At 36.9% G+C, this 26,778-nt stretch overlaps 3 protein-coding genes across 6 annotated transcripts; 1 reads left to right on the plus strand and 2 right to left on the minus strand.

The window, feature by feature from the left end:
• Window positions 1-613: 613 nt before the first annotated feature.
• LOC103402421 (uncharacterized) lies at window positions 614-2,583 on the plus strand. 2 transcript variants are annotated; one of them, XM_070814293.1, is made up of 4 exons: window positions 614-752; window positions 821-909; window positions 1,629-2,020; window positions 2,120-2,583. In XM_070814293.1, exons 3-4 carry the CDS (start codon window positions 1,712-1,714, stop codon window positions 2,270-2,272), a joined length of 462 nt encoding a protein of 153 aa, XP_070670394.1. In that variant the 5' UTR covers window positions 614-752; window positions 821-909; window positions 1,629-1,711; the 3' UTR covers window positions 2,273-2,583. The 2 variants fall into 2 exon arrangements, with proteins under 2 accessions (XP_070670394.1, XP_028950967.1); XM_029095134.2 differs by having other exon boundaries at window positions 621-752; window positions 1,529-2,020.
• Window positions 2,584-10,074: 7,491 nt separating this feature from the next.
• On the minus strand, window positions 10,075-16,672 carry LOC103402423 (MACPF domain-containing protein At4g24290). The gene is made up of 8 exons (XM_008341177.4): window positions 16,343-16,672; window positions 15,892-16,195; window positions 15,111-15,349; window positions 14,047-14,248; window positions 13,113-13,181; window positions 12,798-12,984; window positions 11,624-11,790; window positions 10,075-11,280 (listed from the first exon to the last, which is right to left on the minus strand). Exons 2-8 carry the CDS (start codon window positions 16,150-16,152, stop codon window positions 10,594-10,596), a joined length of 1,812 nt encoding a protein of 603 aa, XP_008339399.2. The 5' UTR covers window positions 16,153-16,195; window positions 16,343-16,672; the 3' UTR covers window positions 10,075-10,593.
• Window positions 16,673-20,272: 3,600 nt separating this feature from the next.
• On the minus strand, window positions 20,273-26,527 carry LOC103402425 (autophagy protein 5). 3 transcript variants are annotated; one of them, XM_029094581.2, is made up of 8 exons: window positions 26,223-26,527; window positions 25,985-26,109; window positions 25,548-25,614; window positions 24,009-24,098; window positions 23,722-23,809; window positions 22,971-23,111; window positions 21,753-21,872; window positions 20,273-20,776 (listed from the first exon to the last, which is right to left on the minus strand). In XM_029094581.2, the coding sequence occupies exons 1-8, from the start codon at window positions 26,325-26,327 to the stop codon at window positions 20,424-20,426; spliced, it is 1,089 nt and encodes a 362-aa protein (XP_028950414.1). In that variant the 5' UTR covers window positions 26,328-26,527; the 3' UTR covers window positions 20,273-20,423. The 3 variants fall into 3 exon arrangements, with proteins under 3 accessions (XP_028950414.1, XP_008339402.2, XP_017178078.2); XM_008341180.4 differs by having other exon boundaries at window positions 21,753-21,884; XM_017322589.3 differs by lacking the exon at window positions 21,753-21,872.
• Between the last annotated feature and the right edge of the window lie 251 nt (window positions 26,528-26,778).

Here is a 26,778-nt window from a genome sequence, read left to right on the forward strand (position 1 = left end):
GAACAATGTTTGACTCCTTACGTTAAAAAGTCATTCTTCTTTCTCTTAGAATCATTCAGTCTCCTTTTCATCGTCATCTAAACATCATCTCTAGAAAATTCATTTGATTTAGAGACTATTTAGTCATCCATAAGAATCAAACAAATTGATTTAGAGATTTATTTACCATAATCGTCGATTTGTTTGACACATATAAATAGCTAAACAGACTTCAAAATGAATGATTTTTTTTCTTCTAGAGATGATATTTAGATGATGATAAAGAGAATAAGTGGTTTTGATTATGACGATTGTATGGTGAAACGATATCATATAATCATTAAAGAATGAACGACTTCTCACATGTAAGAAGCCAAGTATTTTTTTTTGTATGCTAATGATATTCTAGTCTAATTTAAGCTATGAGGAAAATAAATTGAACTTGGTGCAGTAGTAATGTAGCTAACTTGATTGCGTCCAGATTTTATTACCCTAATTAAATGAAGTTTAGCACTTAAAAAAAGTTGTCAACTTTTAAAAAGCACCAAAGGGAGCGTTGTTTTTGGCTAGACAGACAGGGAGGCCCATTCTTTTGATTTCTTTAAGTTTGCTTCTTCAGACAAGGTATAGTATCCATTAAGCTAGGCATCAAAGATCATGAAGAAAAACATGAAAAGATGTACTACCAATTGCCAAAGCCAAAGGGATTATCATATAACTTTGTCTTTACATTTTCTGTGGCATTGGAGGATATTATAAAGCTATATAGCTGGGTGAGAGCTGTTTTCTTCTAAATAATGCAATCAGAAGTGTGTGTGGGTAACTTGTTCTTCTGTGGCAGCTAGTTAAGCTATCGGATCGGAGACGATGATCACGGTTGCTGCTGTATCTGTGGAGCAGAAACAATGGATTTACTGCTTCTAAGACCAGGTTAGTCCTTAAACATGTAGATTTTATGTCATTGCAGTGCTGATTATGTTCCTAATAGCGTCCGAAATTTTTTCACTCTTTCGGTTGATCCCATTGGAACTTTTAGGTCTGTTGAAAATGTTGTTGAAGTGATTTTTTTATACAAGCAGGATTCACTGAATTAATTCAGTCCATTTAACTTAATTCAGTGATTATGTTGTTTTGTGCATTTTCTGTAATGTGTTTAGTTAAATGAATTAGAGTACTCGACCAAAAACCCAATGCTGCAACCTGAAAATGCATAAATGTTGCCCCAATTTCAATGCAGTAAGCTGTTTCTTTTGCTGCAGACTTGGGCGTATCCAAGTTGGCTTGAGCAATTCGCTCCCCCCTCTGCTTGCAAGTCCAAATTCCCCACCTCGTAGTTTTAGATAAATTTAGTATAGATTATCGCTCCAAACACTTGTTTGGTTTAGAATTTTCAACAGAAGAAATCCTTTATGTCTTCTGAATTATGCAACGTAAATTGAGTGGCAGATACATTTAAAGTTGTTGATTTTGGAATTTTTTCCAATTTTCGGGTTTTCGTTTATTCATGTTGATTTCAGCAGAGTATTGGTTTTCATGTGTTCCTTTTCAGCTTGAGGTTGAAGTGTTCAAAATGTATGTGCAAAGACAAACATACAGAAGAAGAAATATTAGCTGCAATAAGCATACATTTGATTTCTCTCGTTAATTAGTTCGTAGCTTATCCATACCAAATACCCGAAATCAGCTGCTTTGTAGAGGGGAGAGGAAAGCAAAAGCCTAGTGACCGGAGACTATGAACGAGACTGGTTCTGAAAGACCAAAGCCATGGAACATATACTACACAAGTTCAGACCCTTCTTCTTCTCAATCAGGAATTGATCGACAAGTGCAATGGAAGGGCTCCGGGACATCGAGCATGAGTGCCATTTCTTACGGTTTTGTAGCCACGGCTATCTTGATTTCCATGTTTCTTATCATGGCTATCTTTGAACATTTGTTTAAGCCAAGTCCTAATTCTTTTTCCACGCCTCAAGCTCTCACTCATCATGCATCTCCCGAGTCCGGACATTTTGACAAGCATGGAAGAATTATTCCACAAACAGTAAGTTTGTTTCTACTTGGTATATATTGTTCTCGAAAGAAGGCGACTACATGTACTTGTTTGAGCTAGCTGATCATAATTTGTTCATCGATGTCACAGGTTTCAACGTCGTATGCGCCAGATTTCTCAGTAGTGATGCCGGGAGAGCAGTGTCCGACCTACATTGCACAACCAGCTCCTCTGCCGAGGTGCTCCAGGGAAGGGATTTATTGGCCTTCCCATGAACATAATAAATTTGTACTTCCTCGTTAGGATGGTTGTAGATGATACTTTCCCTGCGGCATTATATTATAACAACTGGAGAGGCTGTTTGTATATCAATTTCCTGCCTGCGAATAACTACTGTCCATCACCACATAACAGCAGTTGACTACTTTGAAACGTCGTCAAGAATCCGATCTTTCTTACTGTATTTTGTGTTTTCCTTTCTGGTGAGGGAGTGAGATGCATAAAAAACTCCCATGGTTAAGAACTACGTCAAGTGCATGACTACAGATGGATATTTTCTGTGAGTTGCACAGAGTCCTATTTACAAAGAAAATTAAGGAAAGTTCAATTTTGTACGACTCCATTGACATTAGAAAATAGAACTGCAAACATTCACTACCCCTCGGGGGAGGGGTGATTCTAACACATGACGTTAGGTACAACCATGCAAGATTTTAATCGTTTTAACTACGTACAAGTCTCTTACATCTGGATCATTGTTATAGCTTCAATAAAATCCCTGAAATGATGAATGGATTTCAGGGTCTAATTTCGGGTTTCTAGTCGCTGATGCTTGTTCTAGATTATTACAGAACTTCAGAAAAATGTGTAGCAGCGGGTCACCACTTTATCGACATTGCTCCATTAACAAAATCCTGCCTAGCGATCATGTGTAAAGATTCAGAACAAAAATAAGCAAACAAATATTATGCTACGTAGTCGTAACATTGATACATATGATAGGATTTTTAGTACCTACGTAAAGAATGTTAAAATCACACAAAATACTTGCAGAAGTATGAGGTTGTTGTAGTATATATGCTCATGCAAGGTCGTTCTCCACAAGGACTATTTAAATAATTTATGTAAAACCAATTCCTAATTAATTACTTGAAACTGAAAATTGAGAAATATGATTTGAAAATTAGGTAATATTAAAAACGATTTTTTTTTTAAAAACAAATAATAAATTTGGCCAAAGTTAAAAAGATTAAAGAAAGGAGTATTAAAAAAAAATAATAATAAAAGCATTAGGGTTCCGCTATCATCCTAGCAATCCTATGTATTTTTACTAATTACTTATGATCTACACTTGCAACTTTGAAGGTTAGATTTTCCTAATATATACCCTACTTGGAACCTCCAACATAGAACGTACATCTAACATGCAACTCATCCGGACGTTTAGATCAAATATGAATATGAGAGACTCATTATGTTTTGTGAAAACCCTTTGAAAAACCATGCACCCTTAAAACGTGGTGTTTATCTTAAGTGAAATTACAATTATTAATCACGAGAAGCCAGCGTCAATTTCAGGGAACCTTCCAACCAAAATTGCATCAAATTACTTTTTTAAAGATCTTAATGGTGATCTAGCATTAAGACAATTAAATAGTTCAAAACAGTAATCAATAATTCAAAGCATGCATGCATTCAATCACAAGCAATCAAATAAAAATTATATATTCATACTAAGGCTCAAGGCTTCGCCCTAGCAAAACAGATTAGTTACACATATTCATAATTAAAATCATAGAAAATATTATTAAAAAGAAAAAGATCGAAAACACCTTAAGGTAAAAGTCTGAAATTCTTCAAGAACCCTAACCAATTTCCTATCTCCAAAGTCGCGTAAGAGAAGAAGAAGAAAACTAAGGTAAAAACCTTATATCGCTCTACAAAATCTAACCAATAATCCCCTAATATAAGTCTTTGGATCCAACTAGGAAACCAAATAATAATAAAATATACTATAAAATAAAATCCTAATTAAGCTAGGAGAATCTGCAAGAACTGTCCAGCCACGTTTTATCCTTAAATCTCCTTCCAATCTGGCCCATGAAAACTTATTTTAAAGATTGGAAGACATATTCTTTTAAAGATTGGAACATTTTGAACACATCTCCAAAAGGGGCTAAATCCAAAATAGGTCATCTTGTGCTCCAAAACTTGCAATCAAAACGACACTTTTCCAGCATCGCGCACTGCTCCTTTATTTTATAGCCTGACAATAACCGCTTGTTGGAAAAATCTGATATTTTGACACGATCAAGCTAAGCGACTCACGAACATCCTCCAATTGGAATTACTCCAAAATTCATTGATTTGATTACGTTTTTCCCCAGAAGAAGTCGAAAGTCCTATATTGAAAATACAATTTAAAGTATCAAAATTCTTCCAAAATAATAACCAAAATAAACTAAGATTAAGATAAAAGACATAATATAAAATCCACTCATCAACCTACTTAAATATCCAAATAAAAGCTCAGTTACCAGAAGAGGTGGATGATGAGATTGGTAGAGTTCACACGTTATAATTTGTAACGATCTGAAAGCGTCATGGATCCAGAGATGTCAAGATTCTCCATAGGTCTTTTGAAGAGGAAGTCTGGCAGTGTTTTTAGCTTAGGGCAGGCATGAATTCCTAATTTTCTAGGGAAGAAAGGCTTCGCATGATTACTGTGAGTTCACAATGGTCTTTCTTCCACCCTTCCATGCCTTCCCACTCTTCTCACTCCGACATTTCATAAAAGCTCAGTTCTTTCAGTTTCGGCAACAATGAGGAGGATGAATTGAATGATGTTTGATCTTGTATCCCAAGAATTCAACACCAACCCTCCTCACTCTTTCCATCCATCGCAGGGTTAGTCTTTCAAGGGACGGCAATTTCCCAAGAGGAGACAAAAGTTCACACTCATCCCTAGCACTTAAGAGTAAGGATTCTCAAATTGTGCAAAGACGCCATCCAAAAATGTACAAAGATTCCAAATCTTCGTGCGGTCGCAAGATGTCTACAGCAGTGTTTTCCCTCTGCATGTTGTCCTCAACTCGAGAAATAAGGCTGAGATGAAACAGTTGCTTTTTATCCCATAGTTGTGCTTTCTCAACTTCACTCACATCTTCCACATCCCCGGGGAAAGTAACGGTGAGCCTCCCCTCAAGGTTCAACGTTCTCAGATCCGCAAATTGAAATGCTTTCTCGTGGTCACCACTGAACGCATCCAGTGTTTGGAGACTTGTTAATCTCCCTAACCCCTTTGGCAAGTAAGCCAGAGCTGCACATCCCTCGACGTATAGATGCGTTAAGTTGATCAACTTCCCCATGTTATCTGGTAGTTTTCGAAGTGCATAACATCGCTTGAGGCGCAAGGTATACAAATTGTACAAATCGTGGATACTGTCAGGTAATATCTCCAACTCAATCAAGGTTCTTAAAAACGCTAGGCGCTAGTCGAGCGGTGGACATGGGCCTACCACCTAGGCGCCTAGGCGGATTTATGTAAATTTATTATATATCTTGTAAATAAGTGCTTAGTTACACTAAAAAAAAACTATACTTGTATGTATCCCCTTAAAAGTTCTCCAATCATTTCACAATTGGATGAATTTGTAGTCAATCCATCATTTACAAATTAGGTACACCATTTTCATAAGTGCCACTATGAAACTAAAAAATAAAAAAACACACAATTTATTAAAAATTATATGCATATGTGTGTGTGTGTGATTATATTAAGTAAAAAAAAAAAACATTATCCCAATAATTTATATAAATATATAACACACATATATATATGTATATAATGTAGGTATATTCCAAGCTGTTTGAAATGATAAAAACCCCACGTAGAAGTGGGTGGTTGTGGAGCCAAAAATATTCACTAGGCGACACGTGGACTTTTGACAAAACTACCCTTGAGGCCTACCGGGATTCCTACGCCCAAGCAGCAGGCAATTATCCCTCAACCAAGTCAAAAATACCCAAAATAGGTATCAACTTAAAACCTAATTTATTCATATATTTCCCATTTCATTATTTAGCTAATCAATTAGCTAAATAATATACTTATTCCTTTCATATTTCCTAAAATCATAATAATTGACTAATTAAGGGATTAATTACCTAATCAATCCCTTAATTATCAATTGAAACACCCATCCAAACCTAAAACTACTAAAGTGGCCGGCCAATCCCATCAAGAAAAGTAAACCATCTTATTCACCACCTTTTCCACTATTTTCCCTTTTTAATTACCCTAATTAACTAGCCAATTAATTCCAAAAACCACCAAAACATTCATTTTATGTTTAAATAGCCAAATAAATTGGCTAATTAAACCTAAATCAAACACAAAAACCCTAGCTAGGCCGGTCACCCCTATCCCTATAAATAGATTCCCATTTTCACCAAAAGATAGTTCCAACACTTTGGCAAAAATCCCAAAATTCTTTAAACACTATTTCTCTCTAAATTCTAACTTTGGCATCAGAGGTTCTTCAGCCAAAGCCCCCCCCTTCATCGTGGGTGCGTGAGGCTCTTGGCCTTAACCTAAGGTGTTAATTGTTTTGTAGGTGCAAAATTGTCCAAGATCAAGGAGGAAGAAATTTGCATCCACAGTGGTTATTAAAGATTAAAAACCAAATAACATCCCATCCCTTCTTCAAAAAACAAATAAAAAATAAAAAAAAATAAAATCCCATCCCATCCCATATGTGTTTCTGACCCCTGCACCCTAACACTGTCGCACCACCCAAGATTTCCAATATGACCTGAATTGTCTGCCCTACCTATCCCATACCCTTCTCATCCCCTTTTATTTCTGTGTTCATGGTTAAGCCACGTCAACATTTTATATTCCCATTACTTTTTGTCTTATTATTTCTATTAAAAAATCAATATAAAATGTTGACGTGGCTTAACCGTAACCACATAAATAGAAGGGGATGGGAAGGGGATGAGATGGGGAAGGGCAGACAATCCAGGTCCTTTCCAATAAACTCCACATAAAGGTAGTGTGTGGTTATTAAAGATTTATAACCAAATAATATCACATCCCATCTGTGTTTCTGTTCCCTCCACCCTAACTATGTCACGCTACCCAAGATTTCCAAAGCCCATATCATTATCACACCCTTTGGAAAATGGAACACTCTTCCCATTTGAGTTTTTCCGTTTCTTCTGCTTCTTCCTTTAGTCATCAGAACGTCGAACTGGATCTCAAATCCAAATCGCGCTGCCATGGATTAATACCTTAAAAGTTAAGAGTTTCTCTCTTTTTGCATTTTCTCTTTCCTCTTCTACTCACAAACGGTGAGCAGCAAAATTTCAATCGAGGCTCCACTTTGAGATTCGGCGTTGCAAATCCTACGTAAGAGTTGCAAAGCCACCTAGACAGCCGCTAAGAATCGCCTAGACCGCCTAGGGCTCCTAGGCGTGAGCAGCAAAATTTCAATCGAGGCTCCACTTTGAGATTCGGCGTTGCAAATCCTACGTAAGAGTTGCAGAGCCACCTAGACAACCGCTAAGAATCGCCCAGACCGCCTAGGGCTCCTAGGTAGCGCCTAGGTAGCCGCCTAAATCTTCCCCACCTTACATGAACGTTTCAGCCTAAATCGGGTCGGGACTCCTCCACCGAGGGCCTAGGCGGCCGCCTAGACCGATTTTTTAGAACACTGAACCCAATATTAACACACAAATCAATATGCCTCAAGTGTACCAAATCACCAATCTCCTCAGGGAGTTCTTTGATGGAATTACCACTCAAATTTAATGTCCTCAGACCCTTCAATTGTGAAATAAAACCCAAGTCTACTGTTGAAATTCTTAACCGAGAAGCTCTGAGAGTACTATGTTCTTGCAACTGTGAGAGGAGATCGAAGGTGGACGTTGGCCATAAGGTACAAATGTTAAGGTCAAATGGCAAACCTTATCACCCAACACCTCTATTTCGTTCTTACCACCCTTAGCTTCCGTAATCAAGCATTCGTTCTTGGTGAGAAATTGCACAAAGTCATGCACGATATCATGCATTTTGCAACTTATAACTTTACCACTATCACGGTCCTTCTTAAAATCTTGGAAAAAAGACCGCACAGCTAAGTTATCAAAAAAATGTGTTACCAAGTATTCCTTTATCTATATTCTCATTCCAGTTAAGATAATCTTGTGCCATCCACAAAGTAATCAAATAATCTTTGTCAAATACCTAACCCTTTAGAAAAATAGCACAAAATAAAAGGCAACATTTGATTGTTGGTGTCAAATCATAATAACTTAATAAGAGTGGTTGGAACACTTCTTGCTCGAACGCTGCTAGCTCCCATATCTTACTATTTAAAACATCATTTCATTCTTCCTTCATTCTCTTAACATGCATGAGACTACCTAAAGCCTTTGCAGCAAGAGGCAAAACCTTACACTTCTTTACAATATCCTTGCTTATATCTCCAAACAAGTTAGACTCACCCACTTCCTATCAGAAAATGTCATGTCATGTCATTGAAGATTGACAAACAATTATGTTCACTCAACTCTTCCAAATTGATCATGTGCGTGGTTGCTCTCATCATACTTGCAACCTTTTGTTTTCAAGTAATCACCAATATTCTACTACCTTTAGCACCACTTTGCATTAGCGGTAGTTTTAAATTGTCCCACTTCTTACGGTCTTCTGTTTAGACCTCATCTAAGATAAGCAGAAACATTTTGCCCTTGATGGATCTAGACTTACATTGCAAGACATGGTCCAACTCATTTGAACTTGGGGTCTTGTTACCACAAATGGCATTGGCAATCTTAATCTCATCAAACATATCCTTTTCAAATTCCCGACCAAATATCTTAGATATATCGACAAAAGACGATGTTTTCTGCTGTTGAGGTTGTTGAATGACTCTTTCTGTGTGTTGAAAATTATACATTTCTCTTTGCTTAGCAATCACAGTTAACCTATCACTTAAATCTTTGATCTTGAGAGCAATGTCATGCCGGAAAATACCCAACCCCAACTTACATGGCCAAAACAAAAGCAACGGGAAGAAATAGAGAAGCATACCTTCTTAGGTTCTCTTTCTTGCTTGTCAACTTAATGTTTCAGAATTTCAGTGTTCCACTCGTCCAGCACGTCCCCCATTTCGTAGGGTATTTGCTTCAGCTTGTCCAACCAGCCTCTGACGCTGGCCTCCTTTACTTGCCTTTGCTCTGCATCCTCCAGCTTGAATATCACTGAGATTGCTAGTGAAATCTTCAACTTCTTTCTCGACGTTCAAGATTAATTTAAGCTCTCCTTCGATGTATCGATAAGTTGCTGAAGCCAACCGTTGTAGCAGCATGGAGACGAGCGCATCCGCCATTTTCGCGTAAGAAGAAAGAAATTGATTGAAAGTGGAACGAGAAGAAGGGGCAAGTGTACATGAACAAGAATTGCACGACTGCTTGTGCTGTTTCCTCCAGCAAGACAAGCAAAAACGCCAACTCTAATTATATATAATTTAGGGTAAATTATCGTCGTTACAAATTAGAAATAAAGATAACGTAGAAAACTTGATCGAGGTCATGGAGGATTAGGACAGCCAATTTTCCCTTTTTTTAGACAAAAAGAATAATAAGTTTCAAGTTAACTTTGTTAAACAATAAATGCCAATTATTGTTTTGTTTTTTTTTTACAAACAATAAAGTTAGCGAGTTAAATTGTTTAATGTTAAAGAACCAAATAAGTGAAAATCGAGCCCGCACCACATTACATAGGTATTATTGTTTTCTGTCGGATAAAATGCCAATTATTGATTTATATAAGAAGTCTTAGATTTGATTTATGCCAAATACGGAAAAAAAAAAATGACAATTTAGTAATGCTGGCAGTTTTATTTAACCATTCCCAACTATAAATATTATGGAAAAACACTTCCAAGAGTTTGATTGGACCCAAAAAAAAAAAAAAAAAAAAAAAACCCTTTCGTACAAAGTAGGGTTTTCCTCCAAATTTTTGAGTTTGAAATGTTTTTTTTTTTTTAATGTGAAAATACCCAAAAGAACAAGACTAGAATTGATACCCGACTTAATTAGTAAAATCAAATTATATTAAGGAAGGCCATGCAAAAATGGAATTTCACTCCCTTCCCTATATGTTCATAAGGAAGACAGACGAGACTGCCACTTTTTTCTGTTCCGGTAAATTCATCCAAATCTGGACATGGGGCCACCGCGGCGGTCACGCCAAATCACCACCTCCTCTTCCGGTAAATTCATCCAAATCTGGACATCATGCCACGGTGCCTTTCGCGACGCCTAGTCGCTAGTGAAAGCCGATGCTCAGCTCTTGATACATACCCCTTCCAAAAATTTACACCATATAATTTGCAAAAGGTAGAACCCTGCCCTGTTGTGAACTTGTGAAGGTCAGAAAATTCTACATTGCAAAAACAAATGACATCGGAGGTGAGAAATGAAATATACAACACTACTACAACAGCCTCGGCAACTCTCACAGTATCGAATACCCCCCCGTTCTTCCTCCCAGTACCAAACATCTGTACCATTTCATCTTTTTTCCCATTTTCTTCGACAACACGCGGAATCCGCTACTGTCCCTCCAACTCTTCTTCGTCAGGTAATATTACAGTCAACAAAGAGTATTTCACACGGAGGGATATCCTGCCCTTCTCAACCACTAGCCTTGCCCCAGAGACAACCCAATAACCCGGAGTCTCCTGTGGCCCTCTTACCATCTCTGTTGTGTCAACGAATTTCCGAAGCTTCGGGGCTTGGATGGGTACCGGAGGACCTCCAGGGTAAACGGCGGAGTTTATGTTCACATCTGCAGGCCGTGGAGGTGGTTTCTGAGCTGTTGTAAAATGATGGCTGATTAGTGTTGATATGAGTCCGGACTTATGTGCCAAGCCTGGTGATCCATCCCACTCAGGATGCTTTACATTTCTCGCACCGGAAACAGTAGAGAAGCGGAGTCTCAAGAAGAGGATATTCTTTATTCCATAATTCTCAACCTGTAACTGGGCTCCAGTTACTATTGAAAGATCCTCATCAGACTCCACAGGGGCAGTGCAGACATGGGAGAAGTTCTTCCACTGGACTTTCTCATAGTATTTACGATCATAGGAATCACGACGAAAGTTTCCATTTGGATCATCTTCGAGTTGGAAGATATTTGGAAGAGAGGTGAGGTGCTGTAAGTGAATGGCCAAACGGTTGCTTCTTTTGCCTTCTAAATACAGTCGCAGACCAGTCACTGGCCTCTTTCCCACATCAACCTGATATCAACATATAACAAATAAGATTTCTGCCGGTAAGGAAACTATTTTTAAGCACGACAAATACTCATGGATCCTTTTCTCTTTTTCTGCTCAACAGTCAAGAGGTTTAGTTTATGCCATGGAATTATTGGAGCATCATAAGAGAATGAATAGGAAAGCAGTAAATGACCACTCAAACAGATGCCATCCATACAGCATGTAATTTTTCCCAAGTTAATGGATGATTGTCTCATCTGGTTCAAAGTTCGAGATGAAAAAAAACATAAACTTAATTAAAACAGTCATGCAACTGAACTTTACTTCTGCTTAAAAGAAAAAAAAGGTAAAGGAGACACTTTACCAGACTAGTGTTGACGTATAGTTTGGGCCCCATTAAGCTAAACTGTAGAGATACATTGCTTTGTTGCTTCCGCTGTGGACCAAGGGGCAGGTCACTAAAAACCGGTGCCCATTGCCTTGGCAGCTGAAACTCCAAAAACTGATGGAGTTCTTCAAGTGGTGGTTTATCTGTAAGAATAGGAGCAGAATAAAAATGTCCACATGTTAACTTTGTTTCTAAGAAAATCATGTTGTCCTAGTTGATATTTTATTTCCTAGAAGAGAAGCAAATACGGTGAAGAATATTTTTCTCCAAATTACAAATAAAAGCATTTAGAGCTATGCATATGCATTTGAGATATTTTATGTCAGGAAACGCCTTTAAAGTAAATTATTTGTCTATATTTAGTTTCCCTAACAACCAAACAAAAAAAAAAAAGTCCAAACAAGATTATGGCCAGAAAAATAATTGTCATCCACGAAATTTATGTCTAGAAAAAGATTTAAGAAAGAAATGAGCATTAGAGATTTGGCTAGACTTAAGCTTGTGGCTTTTAAGGGGCTATAAATAGTGCCCATGAAGTTAAGTTGGCTACTTGTAGACCCTAGAATTTTTTAATAGGCTGTATAACAATTTTAAAGGTAGTGTGGTGACTGTTCCATTGGAGAATTTGCATAAATTTGTTTAATAAAATAGATAGAATAACAGACCCTTGTACCATTAATTCCCCTAAGAGGGAGGTTGTGGGTTTGTGTCCTAGCACCTAGTGTTCCTTGTTATCACACCTCAGATTAGGACTGCACATAATCTTGAACAAGCATCAGCGACTAGAAACCTGAAATCAGACTCAAGGGCCATAACAACAGCCGATCTTCAGCAGAAAACCCGACTCCTACAACTGAACTAAGTAAATACAAATCGGCAGCTTCCAAAGGCACGTGCTCACAAACACATGCTGCCAAACTGTGAAATGAGACCATGAATCCAAACAAGATTCCACTTGATCAACGATCCAGACTGACAATCTGGCAACCTAATAAAACAAACTATTTGGTTGAAATTTTAGTAAGACACTTACTATTGTTCAACATAGGAGCCTATTATTATGACGCACACTTATGAGGGTCAAGATTTTCAAAGCAGCAAATAGAAAATAAAACACAAAAGTGACACAAACAGAAAAACTTTTGCTTACATCGTAAATAAAGGTTTATGGCATGGCTCAAGAATCCACTCCCAGGGACTCCATTCAACAGAGAAGTAATTGGTATAAATGACATTGTGATCACATCAGGCTCCAACTGAACAGTTTGTAACCATTCATTATGGGATATATTTCTCATCTCACTTCCACCTCTCCTCTTGCAAATGCTTAAAATGTCCTGCAATTAAAGTAACTTAGAATTGAAAATCAGAAGTGAAAATGTAGGGATTTATTTTTTTATTTATATATATCTGATAACCGACGAAGCCAGTTAGACAATCAACAAGGTTTAGTAATTATACGCACTTCCTTCTGTGAATAGGAACTTGATGGACTAGTATCTGCAAACCTTAACCGCTGCTCCCTGATTTCAAACTGAAAAACAAATGATTAGATAAGAAACTTTTTTGAACGGGAAAAAAAGGATAAATAACTTATGCATGTTGAGTTAAGAAATTAGAATACAGTAGAAATAGAGAAAAGCAGACTTAGAGCAAATTCAAGAGAACAACTTTTTAACTTAATTCTTGTATTATCAGTACTAATAAGAAAATCTAGGGTTAAATTACAAGGAATGGCCTATTTATAAAGCCAATCCATAGTTGAAGAAAAGAATTATATAAGCAATTCAAAGTCAAATCTCACAAATTCCTGCCAAACTAGCTTGCCACCTATGCTGCAAACACCACAGTTCTCATCGCCTAATGGTTCCATATAACAACATTTAATCATTGGTTAGTTATACTCTCTTATAACAATGAAACTTTCATGATAAACATTCTTCACACCAAATGAAAACTTTAGGAAAATAAAAAAGTTTGCACGTCATAATCTATTATGGATTCATCTGAAGCTTTTCTTTAAATCATTTTGATCAACTCACAAATTTTGGCACACCTATGAAAGGATACATCCTTGGTATCCAGACCGTATACTTACTAGAAACTTTGAAATAGCAAGATTCAATATTACACTCACAACTACCTTCAAACACTTTTTAATCCATTTTTTTAGAAACAGGTCATTACATTGACAACTACTTTCTCACCATAAACTAAAAAACAACTATTTTATTATCTAACAAAGTGGACAGGATTCCTTTTTAAGAATTAAGAACCAAAACTAATAATTATTTAGCAGTCCCAACTTAGCATAAGGAATCAGATTGTATGCTTACAATTCATTGGACCATTTTAAACACTCAGCTATTAAATGAGATAAAATTAACCACCATACAAACCTTGCCATTCTTGTAACCTTGTTCCGAAGGCATACCATACTGACCATTGGCATCTAAAAACCTTTTATCTGCCATATCCTTTAGTTTTTTCTGTATATCAGCCGGTTGAAGAGTTGAAGAATGCTGTTGTTTCATATATATAACATCTTTCCCTCCCATCTTCACACCAACAACAATATGTGTTCCAAATCTCTCTATAAACCTAGAATAAACATAAAATATCAAAAAACAAGTTCCCATTTCCAAAATTTTAATACAGTCAACATGGAATACAGTAAACATAAAATATAAATATCATAACATGCCTCGCAGAAGACTCAGTCCCATCTATTACTGGATTTACTAATGCCATACAGATTATACCAATAAATGCATCAACATGAAATTAATTATTTCGCTGGAGAACCATGACACCCAAGTATTGCAGGAATATGCATAAGCATGAAACATGCTTAAGGTCCTATGAATTTAATGCAATTTATTTCAGGCAACAGCATTTAAAAAAAAAGTATTCAACAATCAATTTCCCCTCTTCAACGGGATTCAAGACTAAGATTAGTTGATGAAACGAGAAGAATATGTCCCATGAAAAGGTGGAATGATGCAGGCAGAAGGGGAAGGCATACGAATGACAGATACAGAAAATTTCACAAATATAGAAACCTCACTTGCTACAGATTAAAAGGTAAAGTAAATGTATTGGACAAGCTTTGTGAAGCCTGATTCTTGCTTGTTTCTTTTCTTATTTCTTTCCCCTTTTGTAACTTCCACAATACAAGAAACATAGGCGCATGGCATAGGCAAACAACTAGCATATGAAGTACATTACAAAAACAAGCTTCCTATCAGAAGTTAATAAAGGGTAGTTCTATCACACACCCCTCTCAATTTTCGGGCGTCGGATTGAATGAATTGAAGATCAATGGCCAAAAATTAATAAAGGTGTGTGAGAAGTAAAAATAGGTGTGTGAATACACTTTCCTTAATTAGCTCTATATGAAGCTTCAAAGACGGAGCTTAGCATTAATGTTGTAATTTGACTAAAAACTCCAAAAACCTCTCACCTTGCTAATGCAGCAGGTTCCCACGATGATGGGACTGCTTTAATAACATTCTCGCACAGTACCATCTGAGATTTTTCCAGTGCAACAGTATAGAGAGTGATGAACACCCCATCAAAAGCAAGGGTCTTAGTGTTGGCTGCATCTTTCTGCCAACTACCTGAGAAATCAAACATAGAATTGAAGAGACCTGAGGGTATTTTTCCAGTCAACGATATTTCCTGATTGAACTGCTCTGACATCTGCAAGAGAGAGAACAAATTTAATTTCTCCTCTATTACCGCTTCGATGCTTAAAGTAAAATCACAGTTGCAAAATAAGATTCTACGAAAAGAACACATATTTTACTGAAAAGGCGGCCTCACCACAACCCAATCCCCATAACCAAACAATATGAAGCCTGGATTTTGCCATACGACATTTTCATTTTCGTCTTTTATTTTCTCGGGGAAGGGAGGACTGGTAACACGCATTGAGCTATATCAATGTGGTGTTCATTTTCGAATTAGTTATATATCTTTAACGATCAGGTAATCATAAAACACTTTATACGTATAACATTTTTCGCTTGATGTCTTCCGATCCCAATGTGACTCTTATATGTCCTCCATTACTACTCTAGATTGCATCCAACTTCATAAATGTTTTAAAACAAGCCAAGCCGTGACAGCCGCGCATTTGAACATTAGGTTTAGATTACAAAACTTCAGAACGACATGCATACCAAAAATTCAATAAACAAGAAAAACATGCGAGAATTGTGATTAAGAAAAACTGAAGATACCTGTTGGAAAGAGAGAACGTCGGACCTGAATCGTGTGCGCTCTCCTTTATCGCATTTAATCGATTTGGGAACATTTGGGATGGTAATCCCACCGGGAAGAACAATCTCGCGGCCTCCATCGTCATCGATTTCAATCAATCGAGCAGTGTGAGACTCCCCTTTACAGTACTTGAGCCGTAAATCAGTGGATATATCGTATCCACGCCCAATGGATGCAATTGCAATCTCGGCAGCTTCCGGAGCTGGAGCCTTAAGCGCCATCGCTCAGCACATCGCTCTCGTTCACCAAATCAAGATTAAATGTCTGCATTACATCCAAAAATTGAGTTTATACATAACAAAAAGTTCAAATTTAGAAATTATCTTTCTGCGGAGACCATAAATTCAGCTGAAAATAAAGAAAAAATGGACAAATTTTACAGATAAATCAGATCGAAGCTCAAGAACTAACCAAAAATTGAATTGAATTTGCGAAAGTTGACGAGGATTCAATACACTTTTTTGAGGTGAAACAGAGAGGGAATCGAGCTGCAACGCCGTCGTTGGATTGTGTAAAACCTTGGCTCGAATAGTGGACTGGCTGGGTTTTCGAAGGAGAGAGAAACCCTAGTCACACAGACAGAGAAGAGAGAGATAAGTCAAATGACTGAGTGAAAAGCAAGGGAGTGATGAGAGAGAGAGAGAGAGAGAGAGAGAGAGAGATTGTAAAAGTAAGAGTTGTGGGGTTTGACCGAATTTGAAAGAATCTGTTGACTCGTCGGCAATGACAAGTGAGAACCAGGAAAACAGAAAGTAAAATTTCCTTACTTTATAAGGAAAACTAACGAAAAATTAAAAAAAAAATAGTTTTAATAAAAATTAACAAATAAAGATGTAGTGAATAGTATCAGAAAAATGTAAAAATATGATTTTTTGTTAAAAGTAAATAGTATCGAAAGTATTCGTTAAAACTCACTACTTTTTATGGGTTCTACTAAGGTCGAGAGAGCTATGTTAGATTGGCTAATGACAGAGTTCAAACTTACAGTGTTGATTGAACACTTTTGTATCACTGTGGTAAAAGGTCACTTGCAATTGCGCATGACATTTAGGAAGAACATAATTGTTATTGGTTCCTAACTCGAATGTGGTCCTACATAGAAACTTTAAACTCTTAATCCAACATTCATATGTTTTCAGATTTAGATGATTTTTTATAGACATGATATTTGAATGAATACTTAAAAGATAGACAATTCAATTCGTTGAAATACATTACGAAGTACTTCCCATAAAAATGTGAGTAACAAATTGTGTAAAAAAAAAGATGTCACGGATCTTTAAAAAAAAATGTCACGGATCTATCAACTGACCAACCTCCCAAAAAAGAAAAATATAAAATGGAACCATTTTTCTACAGACTTGGATTCTCTGCCCTCCCCGTGCCCTCTTGTTTGTGTGGTCACGGTTAAGCCACGTCAATATTTTATATTATTATTTTTTTTATCTTATTATTTTTATAAAAAACAATATAAAATGTTAGCATGGATTAACCGTGACCACATAAAACAGGAGGGCACGAAAAGGGGCACCGAAATGGGAGGGCAAAGAATCCAAGTCCTTTTTCTACGGTTCTACCGTACCTGCATATGATTCCAAATCTGATATGTTTCACTTTTTCATCTGCACTCCACTCCAAATACCAAATGGCTAAAAATCTACCGACCTGTATTAATTTTCAACTTACATGGCCTCTCATCCACAACTTGTCTCCCTCCAGTTGCTTCTCACCTTCTACAGGACCATCCTTTCTGCCTTCCATATTTCCCTTCCTTTGTCTTTATATATACCTACTGCAAATTATCATCTTCCTCCTCATCCTCCTCCTACCACTTCTCGCTAGCTCCACTTTCAAACATAAAAAAATGGGTGGATATTCGAATATCAAAATCATGGGTGCAAGTAGTAGTAGTCGCTCCCGAAACTCAAGATCCATAGACTTCTCAGATCTCCAATCATTTTCCCAAACCCAGAAATCTACCCCAAAAAACCCCACCTCCTCAAAGATCCAAGAAGAAACCATTCTCAATCTGCAGCACATGAAGAAAAACAACACCACTCATGATTCTTCTGAGGAAGATTGTCAGGGCAATGATGGAGAGAGGTTTGGCACTCATGTTATGCACAAGAGGAACAGCTCAGTTTCTTCTTTTTCTTCTTCTGCTTCTGCTTCAGCAACTGGTTTAGGTTTAGGTTTAGGGCTTCAGTCAGCATTGAAAGGAGCATTCTCATCCATGAGAAGATCTTCTTCTGTGTCAGAGAGGTATTGCAGGATCCATGACCAGTCTGCAACTACAGCTTTGACATCTTCCATTGATGGCAATGAGGAAGATGATGAAGATCATCAAGCAACAAGATCTACCAAGAAAAAACACAAGGGAGGAGGCAAGATCCTCAAAGTCTGTAAGCGCTTTTTTAGAATGTAGCTATTCTAGCTTGTAGATTATTTTTATTGTTCAATGAGTGAAGTGTATTTGTTTTTTGGTCTCTGAGCGAAATTTAATTTAACATGTATTATGATACTTGATGTACCGGATCATCAAAAATTTTCTCGCACTGGTACACAGAGCTCTATGTCTTAGTTTTTGGTTGGGCAATGAGAATTGAGATCCTCTTCGTTATTGTTTGAGGTTTTGATGAGGAAAAGTGGGTTTTGGATGCTGCCATTATTGGACAATTAAAATCATGCATCTAAACTCCTCTTTGTCAATTAAAAATCAATAAAATTACTATTATACTCTATAAAATAATTGAAAGAAAATATTAAAAAAGAATAAAATATAAGCATTAAAATAATTTTGCATAATCAAATTTTTGTTTTTTTTTTCCTTCTTAACCTCACAGTTATGAGCCATGCAACTTATCAATACCTAAACTCACATCTCTCTCCCCCATTTAGGTCATCTCCAACCGAGGGCCAAATGGTCAAACATAATTTATTATTGAAATTCAAAAACTAAAACAACTTAAATTTATAGGAAAAAAATTAAGACATCGTTTGAATTTTTTATTATTTAAATTTAAAAACTACAACAACTTAAATTTTTTTTATCTTGTATAATTTTTGTGTTGTTTAATGTTATTTAATGTTGTTTAATATTGTTTAATGTTATTTCATGTTACTTAATTTAATTTAATGTTGTTTAATGACTTAGGAAGTTATAGGAAAAAAAATTGAATTAAAATTTTTTTTTTAAATTGTAAAAATAAGATAAAATTTAATGTTGTTGCATTTGATTTTTTGGCCCGACCTGGGGCTGGCTAGCTAGCTGGGTTGGGCCAGCCGATTGGGCCTTTGGCCTTTTTTTGGTTCTGTGGGGCACATGAGCCCTTTGGTCTAACCCTCGGTTGGAGACGTTTTTCAAGCTATTTTCAGCTATTTGGACATTTCGGTTGGAGATGACCTTACCTGTCAACCCCCTTTTCGTCGATGCCTGCCATTAAAAACAAATAACTCCTCCCATAAAAAAAAAATGTTTTTCGAACAAAGTGTGTGACGTTTGCTAGCATTATATAATGAGTTTAATGGTTTGATTACTTTCCCTGTACTACGAGGTGTATTATATATGGAATTTGATACACGTTGTTTGACTCTCAAATCCACATTGATAAAACTTATAAGAATTCAGTAAAAGTCCCAGCCCATGAACAAGAAATTGCTTTTTGTGTATGAACACCTCACCACCAAGCATCTCTCTGAATTCAATGTTTGTTTAATAAAATATCAGCACACAAAGAAAAAGTAAAAAACATAAAGACATGAATATCATGTTGCACTGACGTACTTGAGATTCGATAACCCTCGCATTCACACTGTCTGAATAATAATAACAACATGATTCGGGATTTTTCGTATGGCACCAGTCTTTGTCACATTAAACTAAGAAAACGTTCTGATGATGCATAAATTACATGTGAGCCAAACGGTCGACTTTAGATGTTACAAAACACCGGGTGGCCTTAGCCTGTGTATTTGAAAAGCAACTTTCATGGGAAAGGTTTATCGTCTCGTTACGTCTGGTTCAAGTTCATTAATGTATTTTAATGTGAAGAATATTATTAGATTGGAAACTCACGTAACCACGTGATGATATACCCCTATTATATAAGTCTTTTTCGGGTGTTTGCAAGTTTTTGACTGAATTTAAGGAGAAAAACTTGTGAAGGGGCATCGTGACCGCAACTCACAAAAGGATAAGACCACCTGTGTTTTGGTCACGCCCGACCTCATGATGGTCTGATCTAAGACCTTTTCTAAAGGAGATTAATGATGGCGTGAGAGAGCAAGAGAATACCAAAGAAAAAAGCACAAGCCAAGATGAAAAAGAAAAAAACACCTAGAAAACCTGAAGTGAATGATAGATATATACTGACAGTTGATTTTCTGTACACTTCTATACAGTAAAATACATTTCAAGGTCCCCAATGGAAGATGCCTCCCTACGCCTTGTGTTTTAAACGTGTCGAAAATGATTCCAAATGCAACCTACCTATCACATGTTATTGATTTGTGGTACTTTCAAATACACACAGATATGAAGAAAGTGCTCGGGGTTCAGTAAGTTATTTGCCACCCAAAAGAAAGGTATCTCCAATTTCGGCTCAATACCTTGGATACGGACTAGTTTGATTTCAGCATCATCGTATTGGTTGCAAGACTTTGTGCGTTCGATTGACTTTTCTACTTCCTCTTCGGCTCCTATATCGCTCTTGATTGCATCTTCAGAGGAAACCTTTTGTTCATCCTCCTCACCTACTGTTGGTGATTCTTCAGGGATCATGGATTTGTCAGGAAAATACTCTGGCAAAAGGCTCTTGATTGCATCATTTAGAGTGAAGCATCTACCTGTAACGCAAGATAAACGAACTCAGTCAAAACTTAAAAGATTGAACCCTAATATGATCAATTGATAAATTGATGAGGCCACCAGCACATTTACACCTGGAACTGATGTAAAATTAAGCATTCACTTATGTGAGACATGACAACAGTTCCTGTTCGGGCATTCTCGTCCTTAAGTACACCCACTTCCAGAGACCAGGTTGGGAATCAAGACCCGGCTTTGTGTCAAGCATAAAACAAAACAAAAATAGAAAGAGAGATTTGATGTCTGTCTGTCTGTCTGTTTAACATGCGCACATGCATGAATGTTTATGATTGAAGTCTGTCTCATTGTCCTCAGATCTCATCCTCCCATATCTAACAGACCATCAATTTCAACGAAACAATAAGCCACATGATTGACATTCTCTCTTTCAAATAAATAACAAATTCCGTTGAAGAACTAAGCAACCAAATTATAGGAACTATGTAGCTGCAGTAGCCAGGAAGACTGGCAAAAAAGAAAGAATAGATTTCCTACCTAGAGTTTTTTACTAGGAAATGTTTCTTATACCAAAAAGGTGCCAAGAAAACCATTCTTTCGCACTTATTCAGATATCTTTTTTAAAACAGTGTAGGGGAAAGGCTTAAATGAGAGCATGATTGGTATAGAAATCAACAGTCAGTTAAACCCTACCGCTACCAGCTTACCCAGAACAGGCATGAAAACTAAGAATATGACGTGGAATGCAATTCCAAAACAAAACAGGTCATGGAGTACTGTGGAAAGAACTGCAGTTCATGCAGCTTCAGTACAAAACAATCCACCAGAAAGTAAACGAAAGGTGTTCTTTCCATCACTGACCATATTAATAGGCAGGCCAAGTCTATTTTCTATTAATTGAAAAAATCCTTGTTCATAAGTTTACTGCAAAATGTAAAGGGAAATGAAGCACATATTTCTGAGAAAGGTTTTTGAGAAATAAGAAAGCTGCCTTACCTCCTCCTCCTTGTATCTCAACAGGCCGGTTAATGTAAGAGACTTTGTCCCAACTATCAATCTGAGGTGCATCTTCTAAATCATCAAAATCCTCACTGACACTCCAAACATATAAACGAACTGGAACACGACCTAAGAAAGATCAATCATTTGAAATTTAATTACTACATTAATTGCGTATCTAAAAACTTTCACTTCAATTTCAAAAGTATGATGCTCTTTCAAAGTGTTTGTGGGATACAACCTAAATATCTACTTTAAGTCTATACTTGATTAACACTACACCATACACCCTTTCGCAGTTCTTATTACATACTGCAAGTCTGCAACCACTTCTAGGCAACTAGGAGCCTGAATTGCTCCAAAAACCCAAAACAATGTTTCAGTACTGTTCTTAGTCCCACATGATCAACTAAACTTGGTAGTGATGCAGGAGCATCTAGGGGGCCTTCAGGATCTAGGGGCCCTTTGGTTCTAGTTAGTTTTCTGTCATTGTTATTTCCTTGTCCTTATCTGTCTTTTTTGAATTTTAGAATTTTCGAGGGATAAGATTAAATAGTTATATAATTATTTAAGGGCTAGCATGCTCCGGCTGTAGTAACAATAGTAAAAATACTCTCTCAAGAGGCTCTGTATGCAGTTTTTACCATTTTTAGAAATTACAGACTAGAGAGTTTGCCTTGGGTCTCATTGCCCTAGAACATAATGATCAACATTCCAACTTTGGTCCTATTTCCCTTTCTCTCTATTCATCTGCTTGTTATTTGCTGGGTACACCTTCCTAGTGTGGTTTTGCACTGCTGCAGCAACCAAACTGCCCAAACACTTCTGTCCTACATCAGTCTGCCTAATTACTTCAACCCTAGGCCCAGAAATCTCTCTAAAACCTTTAAAATTCCTAAAACTTCAGAGTTTTTTTTTTTTTTTTTAATTTTGCCATCAGTCAACCTAAGGCGAAAAGTTTTAACAACCTCTTGCAATCTGAAATCTCAAAAGCTAGAATAGCAACACATAAATTTGACATAGGTCAAAGTAAGGAACTGATGATAGCAATGGAATTGAAGCAAGGCAGCACCTTCAAATAGGGAGTGGGTTCGAAGTAAGGTGTGGGCTTATAGTTCAAGTTAGGAAGATAATATGAAGTTGTAAAGAGTTTTGGCTGGAAAATGTGAGCACACCAATCATGAAGACAAACTAGAACATTAAATCTTCGCTCACCTGCCTTCACTTGTCCAGAAACATCAGTTTCGCCCATATTTGGTCTGGATTTTGGAGAGCATGAATTCTTTGCTGCCCAGTCTTCCCCAACTGTTCCAAGCTTAAGTTTAGAAGATACCCGGAAGTAGGCTTCCAAATTACCTACAAAAAAAAAAAGTTTGAGGAAGTGATTAAGCAGACGGCTAATTCATAAAAGGCACATCCACAGCAATAAGTAGAAATCAGACAATTAAGACCCGAATCAGATGAAACAAGGGGAAAAGAAGGGAAAGGGGGTAGAGGGCCAGCAAGGGGAGGAACCATGCATAAGCCATAATATTAGCAGAATACAACCTTAAGTAACTATGTGCAAGCATGAAAGTCTGAATGCAAGTCTTAGAATGTAAGCATCGACCCCAAAACCAATGGTGGACAGGTGGCAAGATCTATTACGCACGCATTGCAAGACTTCCATCTCCAATGTGGGATAGTCTCAACAAAATGATAGTGCTATATAAATAGTTATTACCAAAGTTTGGTGATTAATGGTCAACATTCCACTCCAAAGATTATCCCTATATAAAATGTTTAATTATAGGTAACATTTTTTTTACAAAAATTTATACAAATTTTCTTGTACTTTCTCAAATATATGTAGATATAAAATATCTCGTAGATGGGGAATCACCTATATTTGTTCAACTTAACTAAAATGAATGAACCCAAAAAAATGTCGCAATAACTCCATATCATCAGCAATTAGCAGGTATACCATTTAAGACCGAACGCCAAAGCTCCACCTGATCTGGCTGAGACATGTTCATCACATTCTTACAGTTTCCATTTATTATATATGCAGCCTGCAGATGAAGTAAATACCATTAAAAAGTAATTTAAGGACATCTACATTGTCATACAAGACTTTCCAATGAAAAATTGTAACTTTATCACTAGATCCCAAACTAAACAGTAAAATCAAACTGAGTCAAATACAATATATGGCAAGAAATAAACAGTTGTATAAATAGACAATATGAATCAAACAAAACAATCCCTGACCTCTTTCAAAGAATTGATAAAGCTCCACTTTACACTATCTTCACCATCACAAGGAATCAATATGTTCCCCGGATATCCTGTAAAATGCACCTGCACAAAGATCCAAAATTGAGTCCTGATTCCCTGTAGCATCAGAAGAAAAGGAGGTGGTGCAAGACAATTTAAAAAAAAATAATAATAATCATCAGAAATATTGTTGCTTGATTCCCTAAAACTCCCCAAACCCACTTTGCAGACTCGGATGAGAATTTGGCGCCCCTGACCTCGGGAGGCAGAAAACTCTAGCAAATAGCTAGAGGAATTGACCCCAGACCACATGGGAGCAAACAACAAGCATGAGCCGCATGACCACTCGATTACACCTCATTGGCAGATAATCCAAAAATATATGGAACTTCATTCAAAGTGTTGTGTACTGTGATACAATGACAATGAAATGCTAAATTTACGCGTCCACTCATCATAATATTATTGTTAAACATTTTACATGGTCCATCCAAACTTATCCTCTAACTAGTTCATACCAATTAACTTGCTAGGCTGATAGCTAAACTAGTTTGTTTAAATTGAGTAATAACCTTTAGAAATTTACTGAGAGAAAAAATATTAGAGCATTACATATCGTATAAGTAACATCTTGTCAATCTACTTCAATTAATTGTGTAAAAATGGAGGATAATTATTACGACATTGGTGGTAAGTCATGCTGGTTGAGGTAGTTAGATGGTGGCAGGGATGGTGGTCACTGTAACACCAGTGGCAGAAACAGTGTAGCAGTAGAAATGGTGGCAAATGGGGCAAGTTGAAGTGGTGGCAGGCAGTGATAGTGGCAAAATGTAATAGTGTAGCACCAGTGATGGTTTTGAAATGTTGGGAGAAGATGATGAAAACCAAGTCATGCTGGGTTTGATTAGAATTGGCTAGGTCCCAAATTCATTCAAACGAGAATTCAGTTTTCCCACTACATTATGAAACTTTAAACACACCTGGCCAATTTTTTGAGATTTCCCAAACTCCACCAAAACAAGAGAATAAATTTTGATGCCACATAGTAGCCTGACAAATGTTTGTGACAATAATTTCTTGGGTGGTGCTATCCACACACCCATTTTTACTTCTCACACACCCCTCTCAATTTTCGACCGTGAGATCGAACGATTTAAGAAGATCAATTGACCAAAATTAACAAGGGTATGTGGGAGGTAAAAGGGTGTGTGTATAACACCATCCTAATTTCTTATCTGTAGTAAGTTAGTAACTCCAAAACGTTCAGCCTTAGAATAAAATAAATAAATCCGTAATGTATTTACCAAGAATAACTTCTGAAATACACTTATGCATGTATGTGGTTTCTGATAGCCAGCCATCTCCTATTTACATATAAGAGAACCAAATGCAGGTACGATTTCTGTTCATAATTCTGCATTTCTTTTTTGTGACTAGTTTCCTCCTAAGTTTCTATAAAAGCTTCCATCGCCCTCGTCAATTTGAAACACGGGGATGAAAAAAAAAGATACCCTGATAAGAAAAAATATTTACCGTGAGATTCCAAGGTCTTTCTGGCTCTGCACATAGAAGATCAAACAGAACTCCTGTCGGTATATACCTGCAAGAAGCTCTTGCAATGTTATGAAACAAATAATACTAACACGAATCTAACAACTTATGAAAGCATCGCGCGCTATTCATTCACTCTTTCCTCCCTCATTCACTTCAAAATACTAATTTCTGGCACGCAAACCTTAAACGGGCATGCAAGATCATTTAAAGAACCAAAAGGGCAACAACAAACAATTAGAGAAAAACCAAAAATCTAGTGCAAATTAGACTGGCAGTCACTAACATCAAAAATCAAATGCCATATCAATTATCAAAAAATTATCAAAACACTTTGTTTTATTTACGAAAACCGGCAAATTAAGCATTGTAGCAAAACCGAAATTTTGGGTTTGGACAAAGAGGAAATGGGCGCATACCATTTCAAGGGCAAGCCTTTGTACTCGAACCAAATGGTGTCTAAGCGAGGAGGAAGTGCAGAGCTGAAGTGAGGTTTTAGAAGCGAGGCCAACAATGGCAGATACCCAATCCGAGGAGCTAAGATCTGAAATCAAACAAGTTACAGAGAGAGAGAGTAACAATCATAGTAAATTTGGAGGGTAATCGGGGGCCCAATTGGAAATTTCAAAGATATATATGTATACGGAGGTTTAGTACCAGGGCAGGTGGGGGAGCAGGAAGAGTGGCGACGTCGGATTCATGGAGATGAATCTGCAGAGGAATTGCTCCGCCCCATACAAACCTCTGTGCTTCCATATCCATATTCTTCTTTTCTTCCTTGGCACAATTCTCCCTCTCTCAAACGGTGTCGTCGTGCTTCGGTTTCCACACAGAGACTGTGTTTTACACCGGCGAGAATGCGAGGAGGAGGAGGTACGGAGGGAGGAGGAGTCCACAGCCCACTCGCTATGTCCTCTTTGCGCTGCGATCGTATGCTTCTCTCACAAGTATAAAATGTTATCAAATTACATAAGGAATGAATAAACCTTATTTATTACGTGTCGTGGTTGTTCGATACGTAATTAGTTAGGCTATTTTTTATGTAAGTCTAAAGTTTATACAGAGTGTTTTATCGCATTGACGGAAAATAATAATATATGCATTTTGGTGCAGATTGGATCTTCATTAATTTTTATTTTTTGACTCATTAACGTTATTATTTATCAAAAATAATAAATAAATAAATAGGCGATTTAATGAGAAGAAAAAATAT

The sequence above is a fragment of the Malus domestica genome, chromosome 15, assembly GCF_042453785.1.
Source record: "Malus domestica chromosome 15, GDT2T_hap1".
NCBI lineage: Eukaryota > Viridiplantae > Streptophyta > Magnoliopsida > Rosales > Rosaceae > Malus > Malus domestica.